Consider the following 24,161-nt stretch of genomic DNA (forward strand, 5'->3'; position numbering starts at 1 on the left):
TCCTCTCCCTCGTGTCCCCTCTCATGTTTCCCGTCTTCCTTTCCTTCCTTTCTCCTGTTACCTCGCCCACCGTGCTTGCTCTCCTCCCTTCTCCCCTTGGCTCCGCTATTTACCTCCTATCCGTCCTCTCCTCCCTATATGTCTCTTCTCTCCTCCTTTTCCTCGTCTCCTGCCCACCCTCTTTTTCCTACCTCTCTCTGAAGCTCCCCCTTCTCATTTGGGCTCTTCCAGACCATGGGGCTCCCCTCGGGGTTTCTTGTGCTGGTCTCCATTCCCCCTTGCTCTTCTGCGTGGCCGGCAGTCTTTGCTCCGGCCGTGGCTGCTGCACGCTCCTTCTGTTTGAGCGCTGGGGGCTGTGCGTGTCCTCTCTCTGGATCCCCTCCAGGTCTCCGCCGCTCCGACAGTCTTGCGCTGGTCTCTGTGGGACGGTTGTGGCTGCCAGGGAGCTACCTTGTCGGAAGGGTACCTGCGCGTCTTCACTGTCTTCACAGAGGAGGTCCGGAGGTACAGACAATCGGCAGGCATACAGGCAAGGAGGCAATTGGGGTAGACTGTACCTCGCAAAACGAGGAGTGGAGCAGAGGAGCGTGAAACGCGAAAGCAGCGAGGAGTAAGTGGCACGGGGTTACTCCGGGATTTCTTCTCTCTATTATTTATGCTCATTGTTGAGTGCTCCCCTCGAAAGAACCCCTTGAGTCTCTGCCCGATCCCTGAGCACCGGGGGAGCTGGGAAACTGGGCACAGACAGTCTTGTGGGTAGTCCTTCTTTTCTGTCTTCATTCCTACATTCATTCAGTCTTATTTGTTGTTTTGTATTGCGATACACTCTCTCTCCTCAGTCATGCCCGTCTCTCCCTCGCTTCTCTCCCTCCCTCTTTGCCATTCATCATCTCTGTACCCCCCCCTTCATTTAGTTTAGTCCATCGCCCTTCTGTTTCTTTTACTCTGCTCCTTTTCTCTTCTTTTCGTGGGCTGCAAATTTTCACTTTCCTTACTCAACAGTCTTTCTTCTTCTCTTTCGCTCCTGCGCCCTCAGTCTGCTTCCCATCCTTTTCCCTCCTACCCCCGTCCTCTTGTCCACCATTGCTCTCTATCATGTGTTCCTTCCCTCACTTCTGGGCCTACCCCTATACTCCCCTGATGAAGTCGTCTCTACTTCCGGCTTCATCCCTTCCAGGATTTCTGCCCGTCCCGTTTCCCCCCGTTGCTCTGTTTCCCCCTACCCATGTTTATCTCTTCTCCTCCACTCACGTTGTCTCATGGGAACAGTCCAACCCGAACTGCCAAGCCATGCCTTCCCTGGACCGGAAACAAGCTTCCGAGGACCGGTTTCTGGCATTACAGCCGTCTTCAGCCCGGCTTGCTTGAATCCAGTGGCAAAGTGAGCAAGGGACTCACGTCTGAGCATACCCATCCCACCCACCCCTCGCATCCACTCCTCCCCTTACCCTTCTCCCCCCTCACGTCCAGTTTTGCAACCACAGCAGGATTACTCGAACAAAGAGGGTGGAAGATAGGCTGGTTGTTTCTGAGCCGGGCCAGGGAACTGGTTCACCTGGGTTTGGGCAGTTCTCCTTGGCTGCTTCCCCTCATGTTACTGCCAGGTGTTGTTGGGCTTCCTACAAGAGCTGCCCCGCTATGTAGGTGCAGGGCTGTGGGCACACTGCGCAGGTCTGAGAGTGCCAGTCTGGTCTGTGCACTACCACTGTCAGGATCTGGGTGTGTGCCACGCCCACTGCTCAGGTTTGAGTGGGCGCACGGCCCACGTCCAGGGCCCCCTAGCCCTGCGTAGGGGCAGAGCTGAATATCCGCTCTCATGTCTCCAGGGATGCAACACCACCCCCTGGGTCTACATAGGGCCAGTGCGGAGTGTCCACTGCACACATGTCCTAGGTCTGAGAGGGGGCAGAGCTCAGTGCTCGCTGCACAGGTCTCCAGGGATGTAAGACCGCACTAGAGTGTCGGGCCAGGGTGTCCTTCCCTCGAGGCCTGACTTTGCGCAGGGCCTGCTACCTAGGTTTGAGTGGGCTGGGCTTGCGTGCTGTCGTGGGGGCAGTGGTTGTTCCACTGCCCAGGTCCGTGTGGTTAAAATGCAGCATGGCCACTGCCCAGGTGGGATGGGTACCGTGCCCGCTCGCTGTGGGTAAGACACCCACACAATGTGACGAGGGCTGACTTGTGATACAGCTGGACATCTCCAATTTCCGGCTACAATAAACCCTTTGGACAGTTTGCACTTTTGCTGAAGGTTGAGTGGTCAGCTACTCCCTGCCTAATCAGGGTGGTCACTGCGCCACTTCCATTGGTGTCAAACACCCGTAGCATGTGACACGTTTTCACCAGTCCTGGCTTCTTAGCGTGCAGCGGCTTTCATGGTGACACATGTATGCCATTCCGAGAGTGGACTACATTTCCCAGAATGCATGTGGCTGATGGCAAAAAGCCAGGCCTGCTTTTTAAGGGTGCATGCAGGGCACGAGGCCGCTTGGCAGGCGTGCAGATTTTGCATGAGTCTTTAAGCCCCATCCTAGGGCAACTCGGGACAATTCTAGTGCTTAGATAATCACACAGCAGTGCCAGCCTTTGATTCATTCAAACATTCCATGCAGTGCTATACTACCCTAGACCCCCCCCTCCCACTCTCACATGCAGTTTCTAATGCTGTCACACACGAGGCTAGGTGACGCAGGCACGTCTGCCAGAGACCTCCACCTCGGAGTCGGGTAGCATCTCCGGGGTAGGAGCAGTTGACAATAGGGGGGCCGAACAAGATGAAGTACCAGAGGAGCCGTTGGTAAAACAGTTAGGAGAAAGGAAATGAAAAAATTATTAGAGAAAGGCAAAGGACGACCATAAGGACAACAAGCAATGAAAATGCAATAGGTCTCGCCTTTAATTAAGTTAAAGCCATTTGCTTTGCTAATGGTATTGTATAGTGTTAGAATTGGGGGTCTCTGGTTGGCGCAAGTATGCACTTGTGACAAGCTCCTCTAAGTCAGGGCAAAGGATGACCCCTTAGAATTACCCTTGCTCACCCTCTAGGTGCGTGGCGTGAGCAGCCAAGGCTATTCTTCAGGCGCAACAGAGTTAAGCATTTGTAATAACACACACAGTAAAATGTACTAATCCCCCCCACAAATGGACACCAGGCTGTGAATATATAAAAATACGTTCCTTTTATGTAAAAATATATCGTCAGGTATGACTTATCACAAGACCAATAATAACGTTTGAATTTGGGCCCCAAGATTGTAATTAGGCAAGCGTTTTTCAGTTACAGTTCAAATGTTTCTTCTTCAGTTCTATTCACTTAAGAACAGTTATCTCAGTTCTGGGCCCGCAATCTAGGGGCCTCTGGGCCAGTTTCTGGACGGTATCACACTCCCAAGCACTTCGTTGTGCTTCGTAGCGCTCCTTCCGGCTTCAATCGCAAGAAAACCCCGGGCCCTACCACGGCTCACGCTTCCCGCATCAGCGGACAGCTGCGGCGTACGGCTTCTCGGCAACACGGCGAAGCGTACCCGCTGGGGAGGGAGAGGCTAAGCGCCCAAGGTTTCTTGGGGGGAAAATGCGAGGCATACTTGGCAGGGGCCCCTCTCAATACGGCTCGAATGGCACTCACCGGTGATTGTGGAAGTTACGCTTCGGGCGTATTCTGCGATCGCACCTGGGCACCCAGAAGTTGGACAGGGATGCGCAGTCGGCAGGCGACAGCCGGGTCGAGGGTTGGGGAAAACAGAACGGTGTGGACCCCAAGTCCGTTGAAGAGGGTTTGCCAGGTGTCTCGTAGATGTCGGGCAGGCAGAGACGACCCGCACTCCTTCAGTGCGCGTCGGGGGTACCTTCGGATTTTCAGCGGCGGCGGCTCTCGGGAGGCAGGTGCGGCCCGGGCTCCTTCAGTACGGTCCGTAGTAGGGGCGCTGCAGGGGGGCGGCACGGCCTCTTTCCAAGTCAGAGGGCGAAGCGGGGCGGCCGGGTACGCTGGAGACGTACGGCGGCTGCCCGAGGCATGTATCCCACTCGAAGAGGAAATTCCAGCGGGAGGGGCGAGCGAGGGCCCACAGCGCGCTCCAGTAGCAGGCAGGCAACAGGGGAGCAGGCGGCCCGGTCCATGGGGAAGAGAGCGACTCTGCACGAGCAGGGCTCTCACAGGACACGGGGGGCCAGGCTCCTGGGTGTCGCGGCCCAAGGAGGGGCAAAGGGGGCACAGGGACTCAACTCCAGGCAGGAGAAAGCTCACGGATAGATGAGAGCGAGCGAAGGCACCAAGAACCCACTAGTCCTGGGGTTCAGATCAGGTGGCAAGCTCAAACAAGCCCTTGGAGAAAGTTTCAAGCACAAGTCTGCAAAGTCTTTTCAATAAGTCTTCTCCTCTCCTTCCTCAGCAAGGCAAGCAGCAGGCCGGTCCTTCCAGCGTCATCTTCTCCTTATAGTTGGGCAGAGGTTCTTTGTGGGAAACTGGATTCTAATTTACAAGGAGCAGGGCTCCTACTTTTATACAGAGTTTTCTTTGTTCTCACAGGCCAGGGGGGCCTTTGCATAACTTCATTCAGTCTCTGAGCACTTGTTGGGTGTACTCTGGCTTCTGCTTTCAGTGTGAGGGGCAGGCTCATCAGACGCTCCACAGGACGTGGAGCCAGCATTTTGCGGACAGGGGCAGACAGGAGTACCTTGATGACAGTGCTTCGCCCTTCCTGGGCCAGGTGCCGGCTGAGTCATCAGTCGCTCCCCAGGGGGCGGAGCCAGCATTGTGGTGGCAGAGCACAGCCCTATTCAGAGTCCAGGGGCACTCCCACCTCCCACTAAGGTGTAATCCTTGCATTCACCACCTGTCATCCCCCAGCCCTGTCACTCACATAACCCAGACATACACATCCAAGCAGAGGCGGGCTGAAATGGTTAGGCAAGCAAATGCTAACTTTCTAAAAGTAGCATTTGCAAACACAGGATATTAAAATAAACTTTACTAAAAGAAGTATTTTATTATTCTGAGTTCAGGCATACTAAACTTTATTTTCTACCATGTTCCCTGAGCCTGCTGGGATTATAGAGTGTAATAATTCCAGCAGCTCATCTTGGCCTAAGAGAACAGGTAGCCTTACAATAGTGAAAAACGAATTTGGCAGTAATTCACTATTAGGACATTTCACACTCATCAGAGCATGTCCTACCTTACACTTAAAATGCACCCTGCCCTTGGGCCTACCATAGGGGTGACTAATATGAAGTTAAGGGAAGGTTTAGAGGCTGGCAAGTGTGTGCACTTGCCCAGCCAGCATGACAGTACCAGACTGCACGCAGGTTCTGCAATGGCAGACCCTAGACACATTTTTAAAGGCTGCTTCTGTGGGTGGCGCAACCAGCGCTGCAGGCCCACTAGCAGTATTGGCATTTACAAGCCCTGGCACTCCTGGTACACTCTACTGGGGACTGAGAGTAAACCCAATGAACCAATCAGGAATATCAATCACAGTTACACTTTACATAGGGAGCACTTGCACTGTGGCACGGGTTGGCCGTGGCGCAGTGCCCTGAGCAGCGGACACCAGCAAAAACATCTGAGGCACATCAGCAAAAAGTGGAAGGGAAACTCACGCCAAGGTGCCAGGTCTAACACGTGTCCCCTCCAGCTGAAATGTGGGGGGAACTACCCTTCCCCAGGGAGTTCCTCATCACTAAGGCGGAAAAATCTGGACAGACAGTCAGCATTGGCGTGATCTGTGCCAGGGCGATGTTCCACCGTGAAGTCAATGCCCTGTAGGGAGATGGACCACCTCAACAGCTTTGGGTTCTCACCCCTCATTTGCATCAACCATCTGAGGGGCCTGTGGTCTGTCTGAATCCGGAAGTGAGACCCAAACAAGTAGGGTCTTAGCTTCTTCAGTGCCCACAGCAAATGCTTCTCGCTCTATTGCACTCCACCTACGTTCCCGTGGAAGTAACCTCCTACTGATGAAGGCTACAGGTTTTTTCCAGCCCTCCTCAGTCATCTGTGAGAGAACAGCCCCTACACTATGCTCTGAAGCGTCTGTTTGCACTAGAAATTCCTTGGAGAAATCAGGAGCCAAGAGCACGGGCACCGTGCACATGGCAGTTTTCAGGGTGTCAAAAGCCTTCTGACAGGTGTCAGTCCAAATCACATTCCTGGGCTGCTTCTTGGAAGTCAGCTCTGTCAAGGGGGTCACAATAGTGCCATAGCCCTTGACAAACCTCCTGTAGTACCCAGTGCCCCCCAAGAAGGCTCTCACTGCAGTCTGGGTCTTGGGGGGTTCCCAAGCCAGGATGGTCTCAATTTTGGGTTGCAAGGGTGCCACCTTGCCACTCCCCACTTGGTGTCCCAAGTACACCACTGAACCCTGCCCAATCTGGCACTTGCTTGCCTTGATTGTGAGGCCTGCCTTGCGCAGGGCCGTCAACACTTCCCAGAGGTGTCGCAGGTGTTCTGGCCAGGTGCCACTGAACACTGCGATGTCATCCAGGTAGGCGGCACTGAACTCATCCAGCCCAAGCAACACCTGGTTGACCAACCTCTGAAAGGTGGCAGGGGCATTCTTCATTCCAAATGGCATAACACGGAACTGGAAATGCCCATCTGGTGTAGAGAATGCTGACCTCTCCTTTGCCCCATCGGTCAAGGCGATCTGCCAGTACCCAGACGTTAAATCAAACGTGCTGAGGAACCGGGCAGCCCCTAGCCGATCAATGAGCTCATCAGCTCTGGGGATAGGATGCGCGTCAGTCTTGGTGACCGAATTGAGTCCCCTGTAGTCCACACAGAACCGGAGTTCAGGTGTGGCTCCCGGCGCAGCAGCCTTTGGGACCAAGACCACGGGGCTGGCCCAAGGACTGCTGGAAGACTCAACCACCCTAAGAGCAAGCATCTTGGAGACCTCCTCCTTGATGCAGGCCCTGACCCTGTCAGTCACCCTGTAAGCCTTATGCTTCACAGGTAAGCTGTCTCCTGTGTCCACATCATGGATGCACCAATCTGTGACACCAGGAACCAGGGAGAGCCGATCTGGAAACTGCCCCAGCAATTGGCGGCAGTCTTCCTGTTGCTCAGGCGTCAGGGTGGGTGAGAGGTTAACTCCATCCACTGACCCATCTTTCTCAGAGGCTACCAAGAGGTCAGGAAGAGGCTCAGACTCCTCCTCCATTCCACCATCAGTTGCCAACAACATTCCCACTTCGGACCTCTCCAAGTGGGGCTTAAGGCGGTTAACATGTAGGACCCTCAAAGGGTTCCTGGGAGACTGCATGTCCACCAAGTAGGTTACAGGACTCTTGCGCTCCACAACCTCAAATGGACCTGTCCACTTATCCTGAAGTGCACAAGGCTCCACTGGGGCCAAGACCCACACCTTTTGCCCAGGTTGAAGCTCCACCAGAGTGGCATTCTGGTCGTACCACCGCTTCATCTCTTCCTGGCTGGCTTCCAGATTTGCCTCCGCAAGTGGCCTGAATCATCTGGTCTGGTTTCTGAAGGCCAGCATGTAACTGTATACATTCTGGGGAGGTTTCCTGGGAGATTGCTCCCAGCCTTCCTTTACCAAACTCAGAGGTCCTCTCACTGGGTGACCATACAGCAGTTCAAAGGGGCTGAACCCTAGGGTCTTCTGTGGCACCTCACGGTATGCAAAGAGAAAGCATGGTAAACCATGGCTGCCATTGACCGGGTGGTCACGCACGCCCAGTCAGGCAGACCCACCATCTTCAGGTGAGTCGTCTTCTCCACCTTTTCCCAAGGGCAGTCTTCCAAGTCATTCCCTAGCAAACAGTCTACAGGCATGGCTTTCCTCACACAGACCTGCAGAGTACCAGAGACCCCCCCCCCCACTCGAAGGGAACTTGAGCCATCGGCCACTGACTCTCTGAATTATCAGCATTGATAACCCTACAGTAGGCATGGGGTACAACCTGCTCTTGAGACACCAGGTGCTGCCTCACTGCAGTCACACTGGCTCCTGTATCTCTAAGAGCCTCAGCTTGTGGTGATCAGCAATTCACTGTATGTCAACTACAAATGCAAATTCGCAAATCCTCACCGCTGCATCCAATGTTAGAATTGGGGTCTCTGGTTGGCGCAAGTATGCACTTGTGACAAGCAGGGACCCTCTCCTCTAAGTCAGGGCAAAGGATGACCCCTTAGAATTACCCTTGCTCACCCTCTAGGTGCGTGGCGTGAGCAGCCAAGGCTATTCTTCAGGCGTAACGGAGTTAAGCATTTGTAATAACACACACAGTAAAATGTACTAATCCCCCCACAAATGGACACCAGGCTGTGAATATATAAAAATACGTTCCTTTTGTGTAAAAATATATCGTCAGGTATGACTTATCACAAGACCAATAATAACGTTTGAATTTGGACCCCAAGATTGTAATTAGGCAAGCGTTTTTCAGTTACAGTTCAAATGTTTCTTCTTCAGTTCAATTCACTTAAGAACAGTTCTCTCAGTTCTGGGCCCGCAATCTAGGGGCCTCTGGGCCCATTTCTGGACGGTGTCACACTCCCAAGCACTTCATTGCGCTTCGTAGCGCTCCTTCCGGCTTCAATCGCAAGAAAACCCCGGGCCCTACCACGGCTCATGCTTCCCGCGTGAGCGGACAGCCGCGGCGTTCGGCTTCTCGGCAACACGACGAAGCGTACCCACTGGGGAGGGAGAGGCTAAGCGCCCAAGGTCTCTTGGGGGGAAAATGCGAGGCGTACTTGGCAGTGGCCCCTCTCAATACGGCTCGAATGGCACTCACCGGTGATTGTGGAAGTTACGCTTCGGGCGTATTCTGCGATCGCACCTGGGCACCCAGAAGTTGGACAGGGATGTGCAGGCGGCAGGCGACAGCCGGGTCGAGAGTTGGGGAAAACAGAACGGTGTGGACCCCAAGTCCGTTGAAGAGGGTTTGCCAGGTGTCTCGTAGATGTCTGGCAGGCAGATACGACCCGCACTCCTTCAGTGCGCGTCGGGGGTTCCTTCAGATTCTCAGCGGCGGCGGCTCTCGGGAGGCAGGTGCGGCCCGGCTCCTTCAGTACGGTCCGTACTAGGGGCGCTGCAGGGGGGCGGCACGGCCTCTTTCCAAGTCAGAGGGAGAAGCGGGGCGGCCGGGTACGCTGGAGACGTACGTCCTGGGCTAGGTGCCGGCTGAGTCATCAGTCGCTCCTCAGGGGGCGGGGCCAGCATTGTGGTGGCAGAGCACAGCCTTATTCAGAGTCCAGGGGCACTCCCACCTCCCACTAAGGTGTAATCCTTGCATTCACCCCCTGTCATCCCCCAGCCCTGTCACTCACATAACCCAGACAGTCAGATACACATCCAAGCAGAGGCGGGCTGAAATGGTTAGGCAAGCAAATGCTAACTTTCTAAAAGTAGCATTTGCAAACACAGGATATTAAAATAAACTTTACTTAAAGAAGTATTTTATTATTCTGAGTTCAGGCATACTAAACATTATTTTCCACCATGTTCCCTGAGCCTGCTGGGATTATAGAGTGTAATAATTCCAGCAGCTCATCTTGGCCTAAGAGAACAGGTAGCCTTACAATAGTGAAAATCGAAATTGGCAGTAATTCACTATTTGGACATGCCACACTCATCAGAGCATGTCCTACCTTACACTTACAATGCACCCTGCCCTTGGGCCTACCATAGGGGTGACTAATATGAAGTTAAGGGAAGGTTTAGAGGCTGGCAAGTGTGTGCACTTGCCCAGCCAGCATGACAGTACCAGACTGCACGCAGGTTCTGCAATGGCAGACCCTAGACACATTTTTAAAGGCTGCTTCTGTGGGTGGGGCAACCAGCGCTGCAGGCCCACTAGCAGTATTGGCATTTACAAGCCCTGGCACTCCTGGTGCACTCTACCGGGGACTGACAGTAAACCCAATGAACCAATCAGGAATATCAATCACAGTTACACTTTACATAGGGAGCACTTGCACTGCGGCACGGGTTGGCCGTGGCGCAGTGCCCTGAGCAGCGGACACCAGCAAAAACATCTGAGGCAACAGCAAAAAGTGGAAGGCAAACTCACGCCAAGGTGCCAGGTCTAACCTATAGCAAAGCAAATGGCTTTAACTTAATAAAAGGCGAGACCTATTGCATTTTAATGCTTGTTTTAAAAGTACAACGCTGATCCTTACATGCTCACCAATTACAGGCCAACTTCCCTGTTAGTACTACGGTTGTGGGTATACGAGTCTTCTGGTGCTGTGCATGGATTAGACCACTTTATATCTTTAACCTTCAATTTGTGCGGTGCTCTTGAGCGGGAGGTACACCCCACTCCTCCCAATAACCTTTCCTGGGGATTGAAACAACAATTTACACAGTTCAAGGTGCACACACAATTTTCCTGTTACCGGGCGCATCAAAAATCGCTGAGGAGTTAGTGAATCTTCAGCTCTCCAGTTACTGACACTCCAACAAGCTCCTTCATCTCAGCCAGAATGGGTTTAGACCTAAATGTAGCACTGAAATGGCTCTTCTAGAGGTATTTTAAGAGATCACACATACCCTAGACGCAGGGGGCAAGGCAGTCCTGCCCTTATTAAATGTTTTGGCCGCCCTTCACGCGGTGCCACATTCCAGACTGCATGCCCGCTTCTGTGGGATTGGCATCAGGGGTTCAGTGCTAGACTTGCCGAGATCCTTTCTGGAGGACAGACTCCTAGAGGTTTTAATGCCTCCTTCTTCCGCCTGCAGGAGTATTGCCCTCGGTGAGAGTACCCCAGGTCTCTGCCTTTAGCCCTAGGTTGTTTAATATCTACATGAGCCCTCTGGCAATTTTGGTCTAGTCTTTGTGGCCAAAATAGTGGGCTAGGCCAATGACACTCAGGTACTCTTCTCATTTTAAAAAGATGAAACACTGAACCAAGATGTCATCAAGCTGTGTCTATCTGCGGTCTTTCAGTGGATGAGTCTGTGAGTTGTAATTTTTTATGGAATAATCAAATAAACAAGCATAAAGAATAGAGAAAAGGTAGGATAGTACATACAAAAGAAGGGAGTACATTTCCATGGTCATCGCCACCATGAGACAGCATTGTCTGTGACCCCATAGGGTTGATGTTTAGTTCCTACATATAACAACCATGCAATTCAAGCTTTATGCGTTTTAGGGGTGAAGAGGGGAGGGTGCGGGAAGGACAGGGGTGGGCGGTGTAGTGGTATGTCTGTGTATCTCCGCCATTCGTCTCCTGCCTTTCCTAGATGCGTGTGCCTACTCCACTTCCCTACCGACTTCCCAAAGTTTGTGGGGGCGAGTGTCAGTTATTTGGTCCCTCGCTCACTGTAGAAGAAAAGAGACGAAAAGAGAGAAAAATAAGGTATGTGGAGAAGGAAACCACAAGGTCTCGAAGACCTGGCGGAATTACAACAACAGTATGCGAGGGCTATGACATTGTGGGTGAACCAGTGGGAGGGGGTGGGAATGGAGGGAGAACGAATAATAAGAATGATAACTAAGTAATAATAATATGGAAATCTGGGAAAAGATTATAGTGAGGGTGGGGGGAGTCAAGGGGTAACGTGAAAAATATAGAGGCAGGTGAAAAGATGGAAAGGGGGGGATGGCTGGCACCCCCTTTTGTAACACTTTGTTCGCAATAAGTTGGCAGGGTATGCTCAGACGTGAGTCCCTTGCTCACTTTGCCACTGGATTCAAGCAAGCCTGGCTGAAGACTGCTGAAATGCCAGAAACCGGTCCTAGGAAGCTTGTTTCCGGTCCAGGGAAGGCATTTCTTGGCAGTTCGTGCTGGACTGTTCCCATGAGGCACAGGGTTGGACTGATTTGCATATGGCCATGTCTGAACTGGGGTGGCAGAGTGGGCTGAAGAACGGTGATGGATTAAACCCAGATCTGTTGACTGGGTGTGAGTGTTTGATTTGTTCAGATGCTCCGTCCATCACCACCCCCTTTTGTACCACTTGGCGCGTGGCCCCAGCTGGCTGACTCTGGCTGTTACGTGGCCCTGGCTGGCTGGCTCTGGCAGGTGCTTGACCACGGCTGGCTGGCTCTGGCAGGTGCTTGACCACGGCTGGCTGGCTCTGGCTGGTACGTGGGCCCGGCTGGCTGGCTGGCTCTGGCTGGTACGTGGCCCCGGCTGGCTGGCTCTGGCTGGTACGTGGCCCCGGCTGGCTGGCTCTGGCTGGTGCGTGGCCCCGGCTGGCTGGCTCTGGCTGGCGCATGGCCTCGGCTGGCTGGCTATGGTTGGCGCATGGCCTCGGCTGGCTGACTCTGGCTGGCACATGGCCCCAGCTGGTTGGCTCTATCAGTTGCGTGGCCCCGGCTGGCTAGCTCTGGCTAGTGCGTGGTTCTGGCCTGCCGATTCTGGCTTGATCGTGACCCTGGCTAGTTGGCTGGCTCTGGTTGGCACGTGGTTCTGGCTGCCTGGTGCATGTGTAGCCCCTGCTGGTTGGCCCACCTGTGCGTGGCCCCTGATGCTTGGCCTATGTATTTCCCCTGCTGGTGTTGCCTGCTGACTAGCCTGCAAGTTACATTACTAGATGGCTCATGCATTGCCCTGTTCACCGATTTGCTGTATGTTGCCTTGTTTTTTTAGATTTGCCTGTAACTGATCTCATATTTCTTTCCCCAGGCTGCTCTGCAGGTGGGAGGCCATGGGGAGCGGTTACACCAGTGTCGGCAGGTGCTCCTGATCACGAACAAGCCCATACCAGTGCAGGTGGACGGGGAGCCCTGTAAGCTGGCCCCCTCCGTGGTGCGAATTAGCCTTCGGAACCAGGCCAATATGGTGCAGAAGGCCAAGTGGCGCACGTCACTCCCGCAGACAACCAAGTAAGGGCAGTGGGGTACCTGGCAAAGCGCAGTTGTATCCCTATTGTGTGTCCCTACATCAACCCGGATCCAGTGTAACTACATTCTTCCTACAACCAGTACAGCTAAATCCTCCCTTGAGCCAGGGTCTCCCCTCCTCCCCTCCCCCCCCCCTCCAGAACACGAACATACTCCTGTGAGCCGGCACTTCCACCCCCTCCCCGGAGGCAGAACACGAACATACTCCTGTAAGCCGGCACTCCCACACCCTCCCCGGAGGCAAAACACGAACATACTCCTGTGAGCCTGCACTTCCACACCCTCCCCGGAGGCAGAACACAAACATACTCCTGTGAGCCGGCACTTCCACACCCTCCCCGGAGGCAGAACACGAACATACTCCTGTGAGCCGGCACTTCCACACCCACCTGCCTACGCCCCTGAGCTGATGCTCCTACGTCCTCCTAGGAACCTGCACTTTTACCAAGTCCCTGGAGCCAGTACACCTGTATCCTCTGGACGGCCAGCGCACCTACATCCTCCCCTGAAGCAGTGCTCCTGATCCCTCCATGAAACTAGTGCAGCTCCATCCTCCAATCAATCAGGCGTTTTTTTAAGTGTGACTACTCACGCGTAAGGGTCTCGAGGCGCTGGGGGTGGGTGCACGTTCAAGTCCATCAAGGAGGGGGTCTGTCGGAGAGCCAGGTTTTGTGGTTTCCTGTGAAGATGGGTAGTGATGTTATCTGTCTGAGGTGGAGCGGAAGGTCGTTCCAGGCTCTGGCCGTGCAGAAGGAGCGGCTGCCTGATCTGGTCTGTCTGGTGCGGGGGACCACAGCGTAGGAGAGCTGGACTGATCGTAGGGTCCTTTGAGGTGCGTGGAATTTGAGTCGGCTGTTCAGATATGCTGGTCCGTTGTCGTGGAGGGCCTTGTGAGTGTGGGTTAAAATCTTGGAGGTGACTCTAGCCTCGATGGGGAGCCAGTGGAGTGTGCGCAGGTGGTGGGAGTTGTGGCAGTGTCTTGACAGGTTGAGGACCAGTCTTGCGGCGGCGTTCTGGATGTTCTGTAGTTTGCGGGTGAGGTTTTTGTTATTTCCAGCGTAAAGTGCCGGTGCCGTAGTCGAGTCTGCTGGTGATCAGGGCATGAGAGACGGTCTTTCTGTGTTCAAGGGTATCCAATTGAAGGTCTTATGTAGGAGGCGGATTGTGTGAAAGCAGGACGATGAGACGGATGTGATCTGGTGGTCTATTTGAGCTCTGAGTCCAGCATGATTCCCAGGTTGCGTGCGTGGTCCGTGGGGGTGGGTGGGTTTCCAAGAGCGGGGGGCCACCAGGTGTTGTTCCAGGCATCTGGATTTGGGCCCGTGATGAGTACTTCTGTCTTGTTTGTGTTTAGTTGTAGGCAGCTGTTTTACATCTATTTGGCGATGGCTTCCATGCCTTCTCGAAAGTTGTGTCTGGCAGTGTTGGGTTAGTTGGATAAGGAGAGGATGTGGTGGGGTTTGTCTGCGTGTTACACAATGTTGAGTCCATAGCTTCTGACAATGGGGGCGAGCGGACAAATGTAGACGTTGAAGAACGTAGGGCTGAGGGAGGACCCCTGAGGGACTCCGCAGGTGGTTAGTGTAGGGTCCAAGAGGAAAGGGGGGAGACTGACCCGCTGCGCACCTCTCACCCTTTACCCTTCATGGAGCCAGTGCACCGGTGATGGCAACAAAATCAGTATCAATGTACAGGTGTCAACCAGGGAAGAGACAACATGCTATACAAGGCTCACGGAGTAGAGGAAAAGCATCAATATAAGCCTAACATAAGGTTAAGTAAAATCTATAGGAATAGGCAATGTCACTAAACGGGAGCGTAGAGTCCGGGCTAATCTTCAATGACAAGTGACTGCTTGGATGGGGTGATTAGGAGGAATTCATTGTCTTGAGTCTTTAGTATGAGGTGATTGGATGCCAGCCAGTTCTGAGTTATCTGTAGAGTTGTGTTGAGGATGCCGATGGCTTCTGAGGGTATTGTTCGTATACATATGGTAGTTTGATGAGCTCAGAATTTCCACTAGTGGCTCCAAGAACTGGTTGCAAAGGGTGAGGAGCACTGAGTGACACCTAATGTGACCGGAGTGGTCTGTGATTAACCTTAACTCTTTGAGACACGTTGTGGAGGTAGGAAGTGAACCAGTCAAGGACTGTTCCCGATGGACCCATGCGGTGTTTCAAGAGGTCAATGCTTGAACGTATCGAATGCCGATGATAGGTCCAGGAGGATTAGGAGACATGATTGGTTCTGATCCAGCATTTTTAGTGCATCGTCCACTGTGTGTCATAGCCGATTCAGTGCTGCGCCCTAGCCGAAAGCCGGATTGAAACACTGCCAGCTTTTCTACACCATCCTCCACTGCCAGCGCTTCTACAACATCCACCACTGCCAGCGCTTCTACAACATCCTCCACTGCCAGCGCTTCAACAGCATCCACCACTGCTAGCGCTTCAACACCATCCACCACTGCCAGCGCTTCTACACCATCCACCACTGCCAGCGCTTCTACACCATCCACCACTGCCACCGCTTGTACACCATCCTCCACTGCCATGCTTCTACAACATCCTCCACCGCTTCAACACCATCCACCACTGCCAGCGCTTCTACACCATCCTCCACTGCCAGCGCTTCAACACCATCCACCACTGCCAGCGCTTCTACACCATCCACCACTGCCAGCGCTTCTACACCATCCTCCACTGCCAGCGCTTCTACACCATCCACCACTGCCAGCGCTTCTACACCATCCTCCACTGCCAGCGCTTCTACACCATCCTCCACTGCCGTGCTTCTACACCATCCACCACTGCCAGCGCTTCTACACCATCCACCACTGCCAGCGCTTCTACACCATCCACCGCTGCCAGCGCTTCTACACATCCACTGCTGCCAGCGCTTCTACACATCCACCGCTGCCAGCGCTTCTACACCATCCACCACTGCCAGCGCTTCTACACCATCCTCCACTGCCGTGCTTCTACACCATCCACCACTGCCGCGCTTCTACACCATCCTCCACTGCCAGCGCTTCTACACCATCCACCGCTGCCAGCGCTTCTACACCATCCACCGCTGCCAGCGCTTCTACACCATCCTCCACTGCCAGCACTTCTACACCATCCTCCACTGCCAGAGCTTCTACACCATCCACCACTGTCAGTGCTTCTACACCATCCACCACTGCCAGCGCTTCTACACCATCCACCACTGCCATGCTTCTACACCATCCACCACTGCCAGCGCTTCTACACCATACTCCACTGCCGTGCTTCTACACCATCCACCACTGCCGTGCTTTTACACCATCCTCCACTGCCAGCGCTTCTACACCATCCTCCACTGCCAGCGCTTCTACACCATCCTCCACTGCCAGCGCTTCTACACCATCCTCCACTGCCAGCGCTTCAACAGCATCCTCCACTGCCAGCTCTTCTACAACATCCTCCACTGCCAGCGCTTCTACACCATCCTCCACTGCCAGCGCTTCTACACCATCCACCACTGCAGCTCTTCTACACCATCCTCCACTGCCATTCTTCTACACCATCCACCACTGCCAGCGCTTCTACACCATCCTCTACTGCCGTGCTTTTACACCATTCACCACTGCCGTGCTTCTACACCATCCACCACTGCCAGCGCTTCTACACCATCCACCACTGCCAGCGCTTCTACACCACCCACCACTCCAGCGCTTCTACACCATCCACCACTGCCGTGCTTCTACACCATCCACCACTGCCGTGCTTCTACACCATCCACCACTGCCGTGCTTCTACACCATCCACCACTGCCGTGCTTCTACACCATCCACCACTGCTGTGCTTCTACACCATCCACCACTGCCGTGCTTCTACACCATCCACCACTGCCGTGCTTCTACACCATCCACCACTGCCAGCGCTTCTACACCATACTCCACTGCCGTGCTTCTACACCATCCTCCACTCCGAGCATTTATATTCCATCCTCCACTGCCAGAGCTCCTACACCATCCACTGCTGCCAGTGCTTCTACACCATCCTCCACTGCCGTGCTTCTACACCATCCACCACTGCCAGCGCTTCTACACCATCCACCACTGCCAGCGCTTCTACACCATCCTCCACTGCCGTGCTTTTACACCATGCTCTACTGCCGTGCTTTTACACCATGCTCTACTGCCGTGCTTTTACACCATCCTCTACTGCCGTGCTTTTACACCATTCACCACTGCCGTGCTTCTACACCATCCTCTACTGCCGTGCTTTTACACCATTCACCACTGCCGTGCTTCTACACCATCCACCACTGCCGTGCTTCTACACCATCCACTACTGCCGTGCTTTTACACCATCCTCCACTCCGAGCATTCATATTCCATCTTCCACTGCTAGCGCTTCTACACCATCCACCACTGCCAGCGCTTCTACACCATCCACCACTGCCAGCGCTTCTACACCATCCTCTACTGCCAGCGCTTCTACACCATCCTCTACTGCCGTGCTTCTACACCATCCTCTACTGCCGTGCTTCTACACCATCCACCACTGCCAGCGCTTCTACACCATCCTCCACTGCCGTGCTTCTCCACCATCCACCACTACCGTGCTTCTACACCATCCTCCACTGCCGTGCTTCTACACCATCCTCCACTGCCAGCGCTTTTACACCATCCACCACTGCCAGCGCTTCTACACCATCCTTCACTGCCGTGCTTCTACACCATCCTCCACTCCGAGCATTCATATTCCATCTTCCACTGCCAGCGCTTCTACACCATCCTCTACTGCCAGCGCTTCTACACCATCCTCTACTGCCGTGCTTCTACACCATCCTCTACTGCCGTGCTTCTACACCATCCTCTACTGCCGTGCTTCTACACCATCCTCTACTGCCGTGCTTCTACACCATCCACCACTGCCGTGCTTCTACACCATCCACCACTGCCAGCGTTTCTACACCATCCACCACTGCCAGCGTTTCTACACCATCCACCACTGCCAGTGCTTCTACACCATCCTCCACTGCCGTGCTTCTACACCATCCACCACTGCCAGCGCTTTTACACCATCCTCCACTGCCGTGCTTCTACACCATCCACCACTGCCAGCGCTTTTACACCATCCTCCACTGCCGTGCTTCTACACCATACACCACTGCCAGCGCTTCTACACCATCCTCTACTGTCGTGCTTTTACACCATTCACCACTGCCGTGATTCTACACCATCCTCCACTGCCAGCGCTTCTACACCATCCACCACTGCCATCGCTTCTACACCATCCTCCACTGCCAGCGCTTCTACACCATCCACCACTGCAAGCGCTTCTACACCATCCACCACTGCCGTGCTTTTACACCATCCACCACTGCCGTGCTTTTACACCATCCACCACTGCCGTGCTTCTACACCATCCACCACTGCCAGCGCTTCTACACCATCCACCACTGCCATGCTTTTACACCATCCACCGCTGCCGTGCTTTTACACCATCCACCACTGCCAGCGCTTCTACACCATCCTCCACTGATGTGCTTTTACACCATCCTCCACTGCCGTGCTTCTACACCATCCTCCCCTCCGAGCATTCATATTCCATCTTCCACTGCCGTGCTTCTACACCATCCTCCACTGCCGTGCTTCTACACCATCCTCCCCTCCGAGCATTCATATTCCATCTTCCACTGCCAGCGCTTTTACACCATCCTCTACTGCCGTGCTTTTACACCATTCACTACTGCCGTGCTTCTACACCATCCACCACTGCCAGCGCTTCTACACCATCCACCACTGCCGTGCTTCTACACCATCCACCACTGCCGTGCTTCTACACCATCCACCACTGCCGTGCTTCTACACCATCCACCGCTGCCGTGCTTCTACACCATCCACCGCTGCCGTGCTTCTACACCATCCACCACTGCCGTGCTTCTACACCATCCACCACTGCCAGCGCTTCTACACCATCCTCCACTGCCGTGCTTCTACACCATCCACCACTGCCAGCGTTCTACACCATCCTCTACTGCCGTGCTTTTACACCATTCACCACTGCCGTGCTTCTACACCATCCACCACTGCCAGCGCTTCTACACCATCCACCACTGCCATGCTTCTACACCATCCACCACTGCCGTGCTTCTACACCATCCACCACTGCCAGCGCTTCTACACCATCCACCACTGCCGTGCTTTTACACCATCCACCACTGCCAGCGCTTTTACACCATCCTCCACTGCCGTGCTTCTACACCATACACCACTGCCAGCGCTTCTACACCATCCTCTGTCGTGCTTTTACACCATCCACCACTGCCGTGATTCTACACCATCCTCCACTGCCAGCGCTTCTACACCATCCTCCACTGCCAGCGCTTCTACACCATCCTCCACTGCCAGCGCTTCAACACCATCCACCACTGCCAGCGCTTCTACACCATCCTCCACTGCCAGCGCTTCTACACCATCCACCACTGCCAGCGCTTCTACACCATCCACCACTGCCGTGCTTCTACACCATCCACCACTGCCGTGCTTCTACACCATCCACCACTGCCAGCGCTTCTACACCATCCACCACTGCCGTGCTTCTACACCATCCACCACTGCCGTGCTTTTACACCATCCACCACTGCCGTGCTTCTACACCATCCTCCACTCCGAGCATTCATATTCCATCTTCCACTGCCGTGCTTCTACACCATCCTCCACTGCCGTGCTTCTACACCATTCTCCACTCCCAGCATTCATATTCCATCTTCCACTGCCAGCGTTTCTACACCATCCACCACTGCCGTGCTTCTACACCATCCACCACTGCCGTGCTTCTACACCATCCACCGCTGCCGTGCTTCTACACCATCCACCACTGCCGTGCTTCTACACCATCCACCACTGCCGTGGTTCTACACCATCCACCACTGCCAGCGCTTCTACACCATCCACCACTGCCACCACTACAACACCATCCTCCACTGCCATGCTTTTACACCATCCACCACTGCCAGCTCTTCTACACCATCCACCACTGCAGCGCTTCTACACCATCCTCCACTGCCGTGCTTCTACACCATCCACCACTGCCAGCGTTTCTACACCATCCACCACTGCCAGCGCTTCTACACCATCCTCCACTGCCGTGCTTCTCCACCATCCACCACTACCGTGCTTCTACACCATCCTCCACTGCCGTGCTTCTACACCATCCTCCACTGCCAGCGCTTTTACACCATCCACCACTGCCAGCGCTTCTACACCATCCTTCACTGCCGTGCTTCTACACCATCCTCCACTCCGAGCATTCATATTCCATCTTCCACTGCCAGCGCTTCTACACCATCCTCTACTGCCAGCGCTTCTACACCATCCTCTACTGCCGTGCTTCTACACCATCCTCTACTGCCGTGCTTCTACACCATCCTCTACTGCCGTGCTTCTACACCATCCTCTACTGCCGTGCTTCTACACCATCCACCACTGCCGTGCTTCTACACCATCCACCACTGCCAGCGTTTCTACACCATCCACCACTGCCAGCGTTTCTACACCATCCACCACTGCCAGTGCTTCTACACCATCCTCCACTGCCGTGCTTCTACACCATCCACCACTGCCAGCGCTTTTACACCATCCTCCACTGCCGTGCTTCTACACCATCCACCACTGCCAGCGCTTTTACACCATCCTCCACTGCCGTGCTTCTACACCATACACCACTGCCAGCGCTTCTACACCATCCTCTACTGTCGTGCTTTTACACCATTCACCACTGCCGTGATTCTACACCATCCTCCACTGCCAGCGCTTCTACACCATCCACCACTGCCATCGCTTCTACACCATCCTCCACTGCCAGCGCTTCTACACCATCCACCACTGCAAGCGCTTCTACACCATCCACCACTGCCGTGCTTTTACACCATCCACCACTGCCGTGCTTCTACACCATCCACCACTGCCAGCGCTTCTACACCATCCACCACTGCCGTGCTTCTACACCATCCACCACTGCCATGCTTTTACACCATCCACCGCTGCCGTGCTTTTACACCATCCACCACTGCCAGCGCTTCTACACCATCCTCCACTGATGTGCTTTTACACCATCCTCCACTGCCGTGCTTCTACACCATCCTCCCCTCCGAGCATTCATATTCCATCTTCCACTGCCGTGCTTCTACACCATCCTCCACTGCCGTGCTTCTACACCATCCTCCACTCCGAGCATTCATATTCCATCTTCCACTGCCAGCGCTTTTACACCATCCTCTACTGCCGTGCTTTTACACCATTCACTACTGTCGTGCTTCTACACCATCCACCACTGCCAGCGCTTCTACACCATCCACCACTGCCGTGCTTCTACACCATCCACCACTGCCGTGCTTCTACACCATCCACCGCTGCCGTGCTTCTACACCATCCACCGCTGCCGTGCTTCTACACCATCCACCACTGCCGTGCTTCTACACCATCCACCACTGCCAGCGCTTCTACACCATCCTCCACTGCCGTGCTTCTACACCATCCACCACTGCCAGCGTTCTACACCATCCTCTACTGCCGTGCTTTTACACCATTCACCACTGCCGTGCTTCTACACCATCCACCACTGCCAGCGCTTCTACACCATCCACCACTGCCGTGCTTCTACACCATCCACCACTGCCGTGCTTCTACACCATCCACCACTGCCAGCGCTTCTACACCATCCACCACTGCCGTGCTTTTACACCATCCACCACTGCCAGCGCTTTTACACCATCCTCCACTGCCGTGCTTCTACACCATACACCACTGCCAGCGCTTCTACACCATCCTCTGTCGTGCTTTTACACCATCCACCACTGCCGTGATTCTACACCATCCTCCACTGCCAGCGCTTCTACACCATCCTCCACTGCCAGCGCTTCTACACCATCCTCCACTGCCAGCGCTTCAACACCATCCACCACTGCCAGCGCTTCTACACCATCCTCCACTGCCAGCGCTTCTACACCATCCACCACTGCCAGCGCTTCTACACCATCCACCACTGCCGTGCTTCTACACCATCCACCACTGCCGTGCTTCTACACCATCCACCACTGCCAGCGCTTCTACACCATCCACCACTGCCGTGCTTCTACACCATCCACCACTGCCGTGCTTTTACACCATCCACCACTGCCGTGCTTCTACACCATCCTCCACTCCGAGCATTCATATTCCATCTTCCACTGCCGTGCTTCTACACCATCCTCCACTGCCGTGCTTCTACACCATACTCCACTCCCAGCATTCATATTCCATCTTCCACTGCCAGCGTTTCTACACCATCCACCACTGCCGTGCTTCTACACCATCCACCACTGCCGTGCTTCTACACCATCCACCGCTGCCGTGCTTCTACACCATCCACCACTGCCGTGCTTCTACACCATCCACCACTGCCGTGGTTCTACACCATCCACCACTGCCAGCGCTTCTACACCATCCACCACTGCCACCACTACAACACCATCCTCCACTGCCATGCTTTTACACCATCCACCACTGCCAGCTCTTCTACACCATCCACCACTGCAGCGCTTCTACACCATCCTCCACTGCCGTGCTTCTACACCATCCACCACTGCCAGCGTTTCTACACCATCCACCACTGCCAGCGCTTCTACACCATCCACCACTGCCGTGCTTCTACACCATCCACCACTGCCAGCGCTTCTACACCATCTTCCACTGCCATGCTTTTACACCATTCACCACTGTCGTGCTTCTACACCATCCACCACTGCCGTGCTTCTACACCATCCACCACTGCCAGCGCTTCTACACCATCCTCCACTGCCAGCGCTTCTACACCATCCACCACTGGCAGCACTTCTACACCATCCTCCACTGCCATGCTTTTACACCATCCACCACTGCCAGCTCTTCTACACCATCCACCACTGCAGCGCTTCTACACCATTCTCCCCTGCCAGCGCTTCTACACCATCCTCCACTGCCAGCACTTCTACACCATCCTCCACTGCCAGCGCTTCTACACCATCCTCCACTGCCAGCGCTTCTACACCATCCACCACTGCCAGCGCTTCTACACCATCCACCACTGCCAGCGCTTCTACACCATCCACCACTGCCAGCGCTTCTACACCATCCTCCACTGCCGTGCTTCTACACCATCCACTACTGCCAGCCCTTCTACACCATCCACGACTGCCAGCGCTTCTACACCATCCTCCACTGCCAGTGCTTCTACACCATACTCCACTGCCAGCGCTTCTACACCATCCACCACTGCCAGCGCTTCTACACCATCCACCACTGCTAGCGCTTCTACACCATCCTCCACTGCCGTGCTTCTACACCATCCACCACTGCCAGAGCTTCTACACCATCCACCACTGCCAGCGCTTCTACACCATCCACCACTGCCAGCGCTTCTACACCATCCTCCACTACCAGCGCTTCTACACCATCCTCCACTGCCAGCGCTTCTACACCATCATCCACTGCCGTGCTTGTACACCATCCACCACTGCCAGAGCTTCTACACCATCCACCACTGCCAGCGCTTCTACACCATTCTCCACTGCCAGCACTTCTACACCATCCTTCACTGCCGTGCTTCTACACCATCCTCCACTGCCATGCTTTTACACCATCCACCACTGCCAGCGCTTCTACACCATCCACCACTGCCAGCGCTTCTACACCATCCACCACTGCCGTGTTTCTACACCATCCACCACTGCCGTGCTTTTACACCATCCACCACTGCCAGCGCTTCTACACCATCCACCACTGCTGTGCTTCTACACCATCCACCACTGCCAGCGCTTCTACACCATCCTCCACTGCCAGCGCTTCTACACCATCCTCCACTGCCAGCGCTTCTACACCATCCTCCACTGCCAGCGCTTCTACACCATCCTCTACTGCCAGCGCTTCTACACCATCCTCCACTGCCAGCGCTTCTACACCATCCACCACTGCCAGCGCTTCTAAACCATCCACCACTGCCAGCGCTTCTACACCATCCACCACTGCCGTGCTTCTACATCATCCACCACTGCCGTGCTTTTACACCATCCACCACTGCCGTGCTTCTACACCATCCTCCACTCAGAGCATTCATATTCCATCTTCCACTGCCGTGCTTCTACACCATCCTCCACTGCCGTGCTTCTACACCATTCTCCACTCCGAGCATTCATATTCCATCTTCCACTGCCAGCGCTTCTACACCATCCACCGCTGCCGTGCTTCTACACCATCCACCGCTGCCGTGCTTCTACACCATCCACCGCTGCCGTGCTTGTACACCATCCACCACTGCCGTGCTTCTACACCATCCACCACTGCCGTGCTTCTAAAC

At 54.4% G+C, this 24,161-nt stretch overlaps 1 protein-coding gene across 12 annotated transcripts in view; it reads left to right on the forward strand.

The window, feature by feature from the left end:
* DGKZ (diacylglycerol kinase zeta) overlaps window positions 1-24,161 on the forward strand; it is an 818,573-nt gene that overhangs the window by 641,613 nt on the left and 152,799 nt on the right. For all 12 annotated transcript variants that reach the window (XM_078684405.1, XM_078684404.1, XM_078684403.1 and 9 more), the window contains one exon: window positions 12,596-12,795. In XM_078684405.1, the coding sequence (XP_078540531.1) occupies window positions 12,596-12,795 (200 nt within the window). The remainder of the gene's footprint in view (window positions 1-12,595; window positions 12,796-24,161) is intronic.

This window comes from Lissotriton helveticus, chromosome 3_2 (genome assembly GCF_964261635.1).
Source record: "Lissotriton helveticus chromosome 3_2, aLisHel1.1, whole genome shotgun sequence".
Lineage (NCBI taxonomy): Eukaryota > Metazoa > Chordata > Amphibia > Caudata > Salamandridae > Lissotriton > Lissotriton helveticus.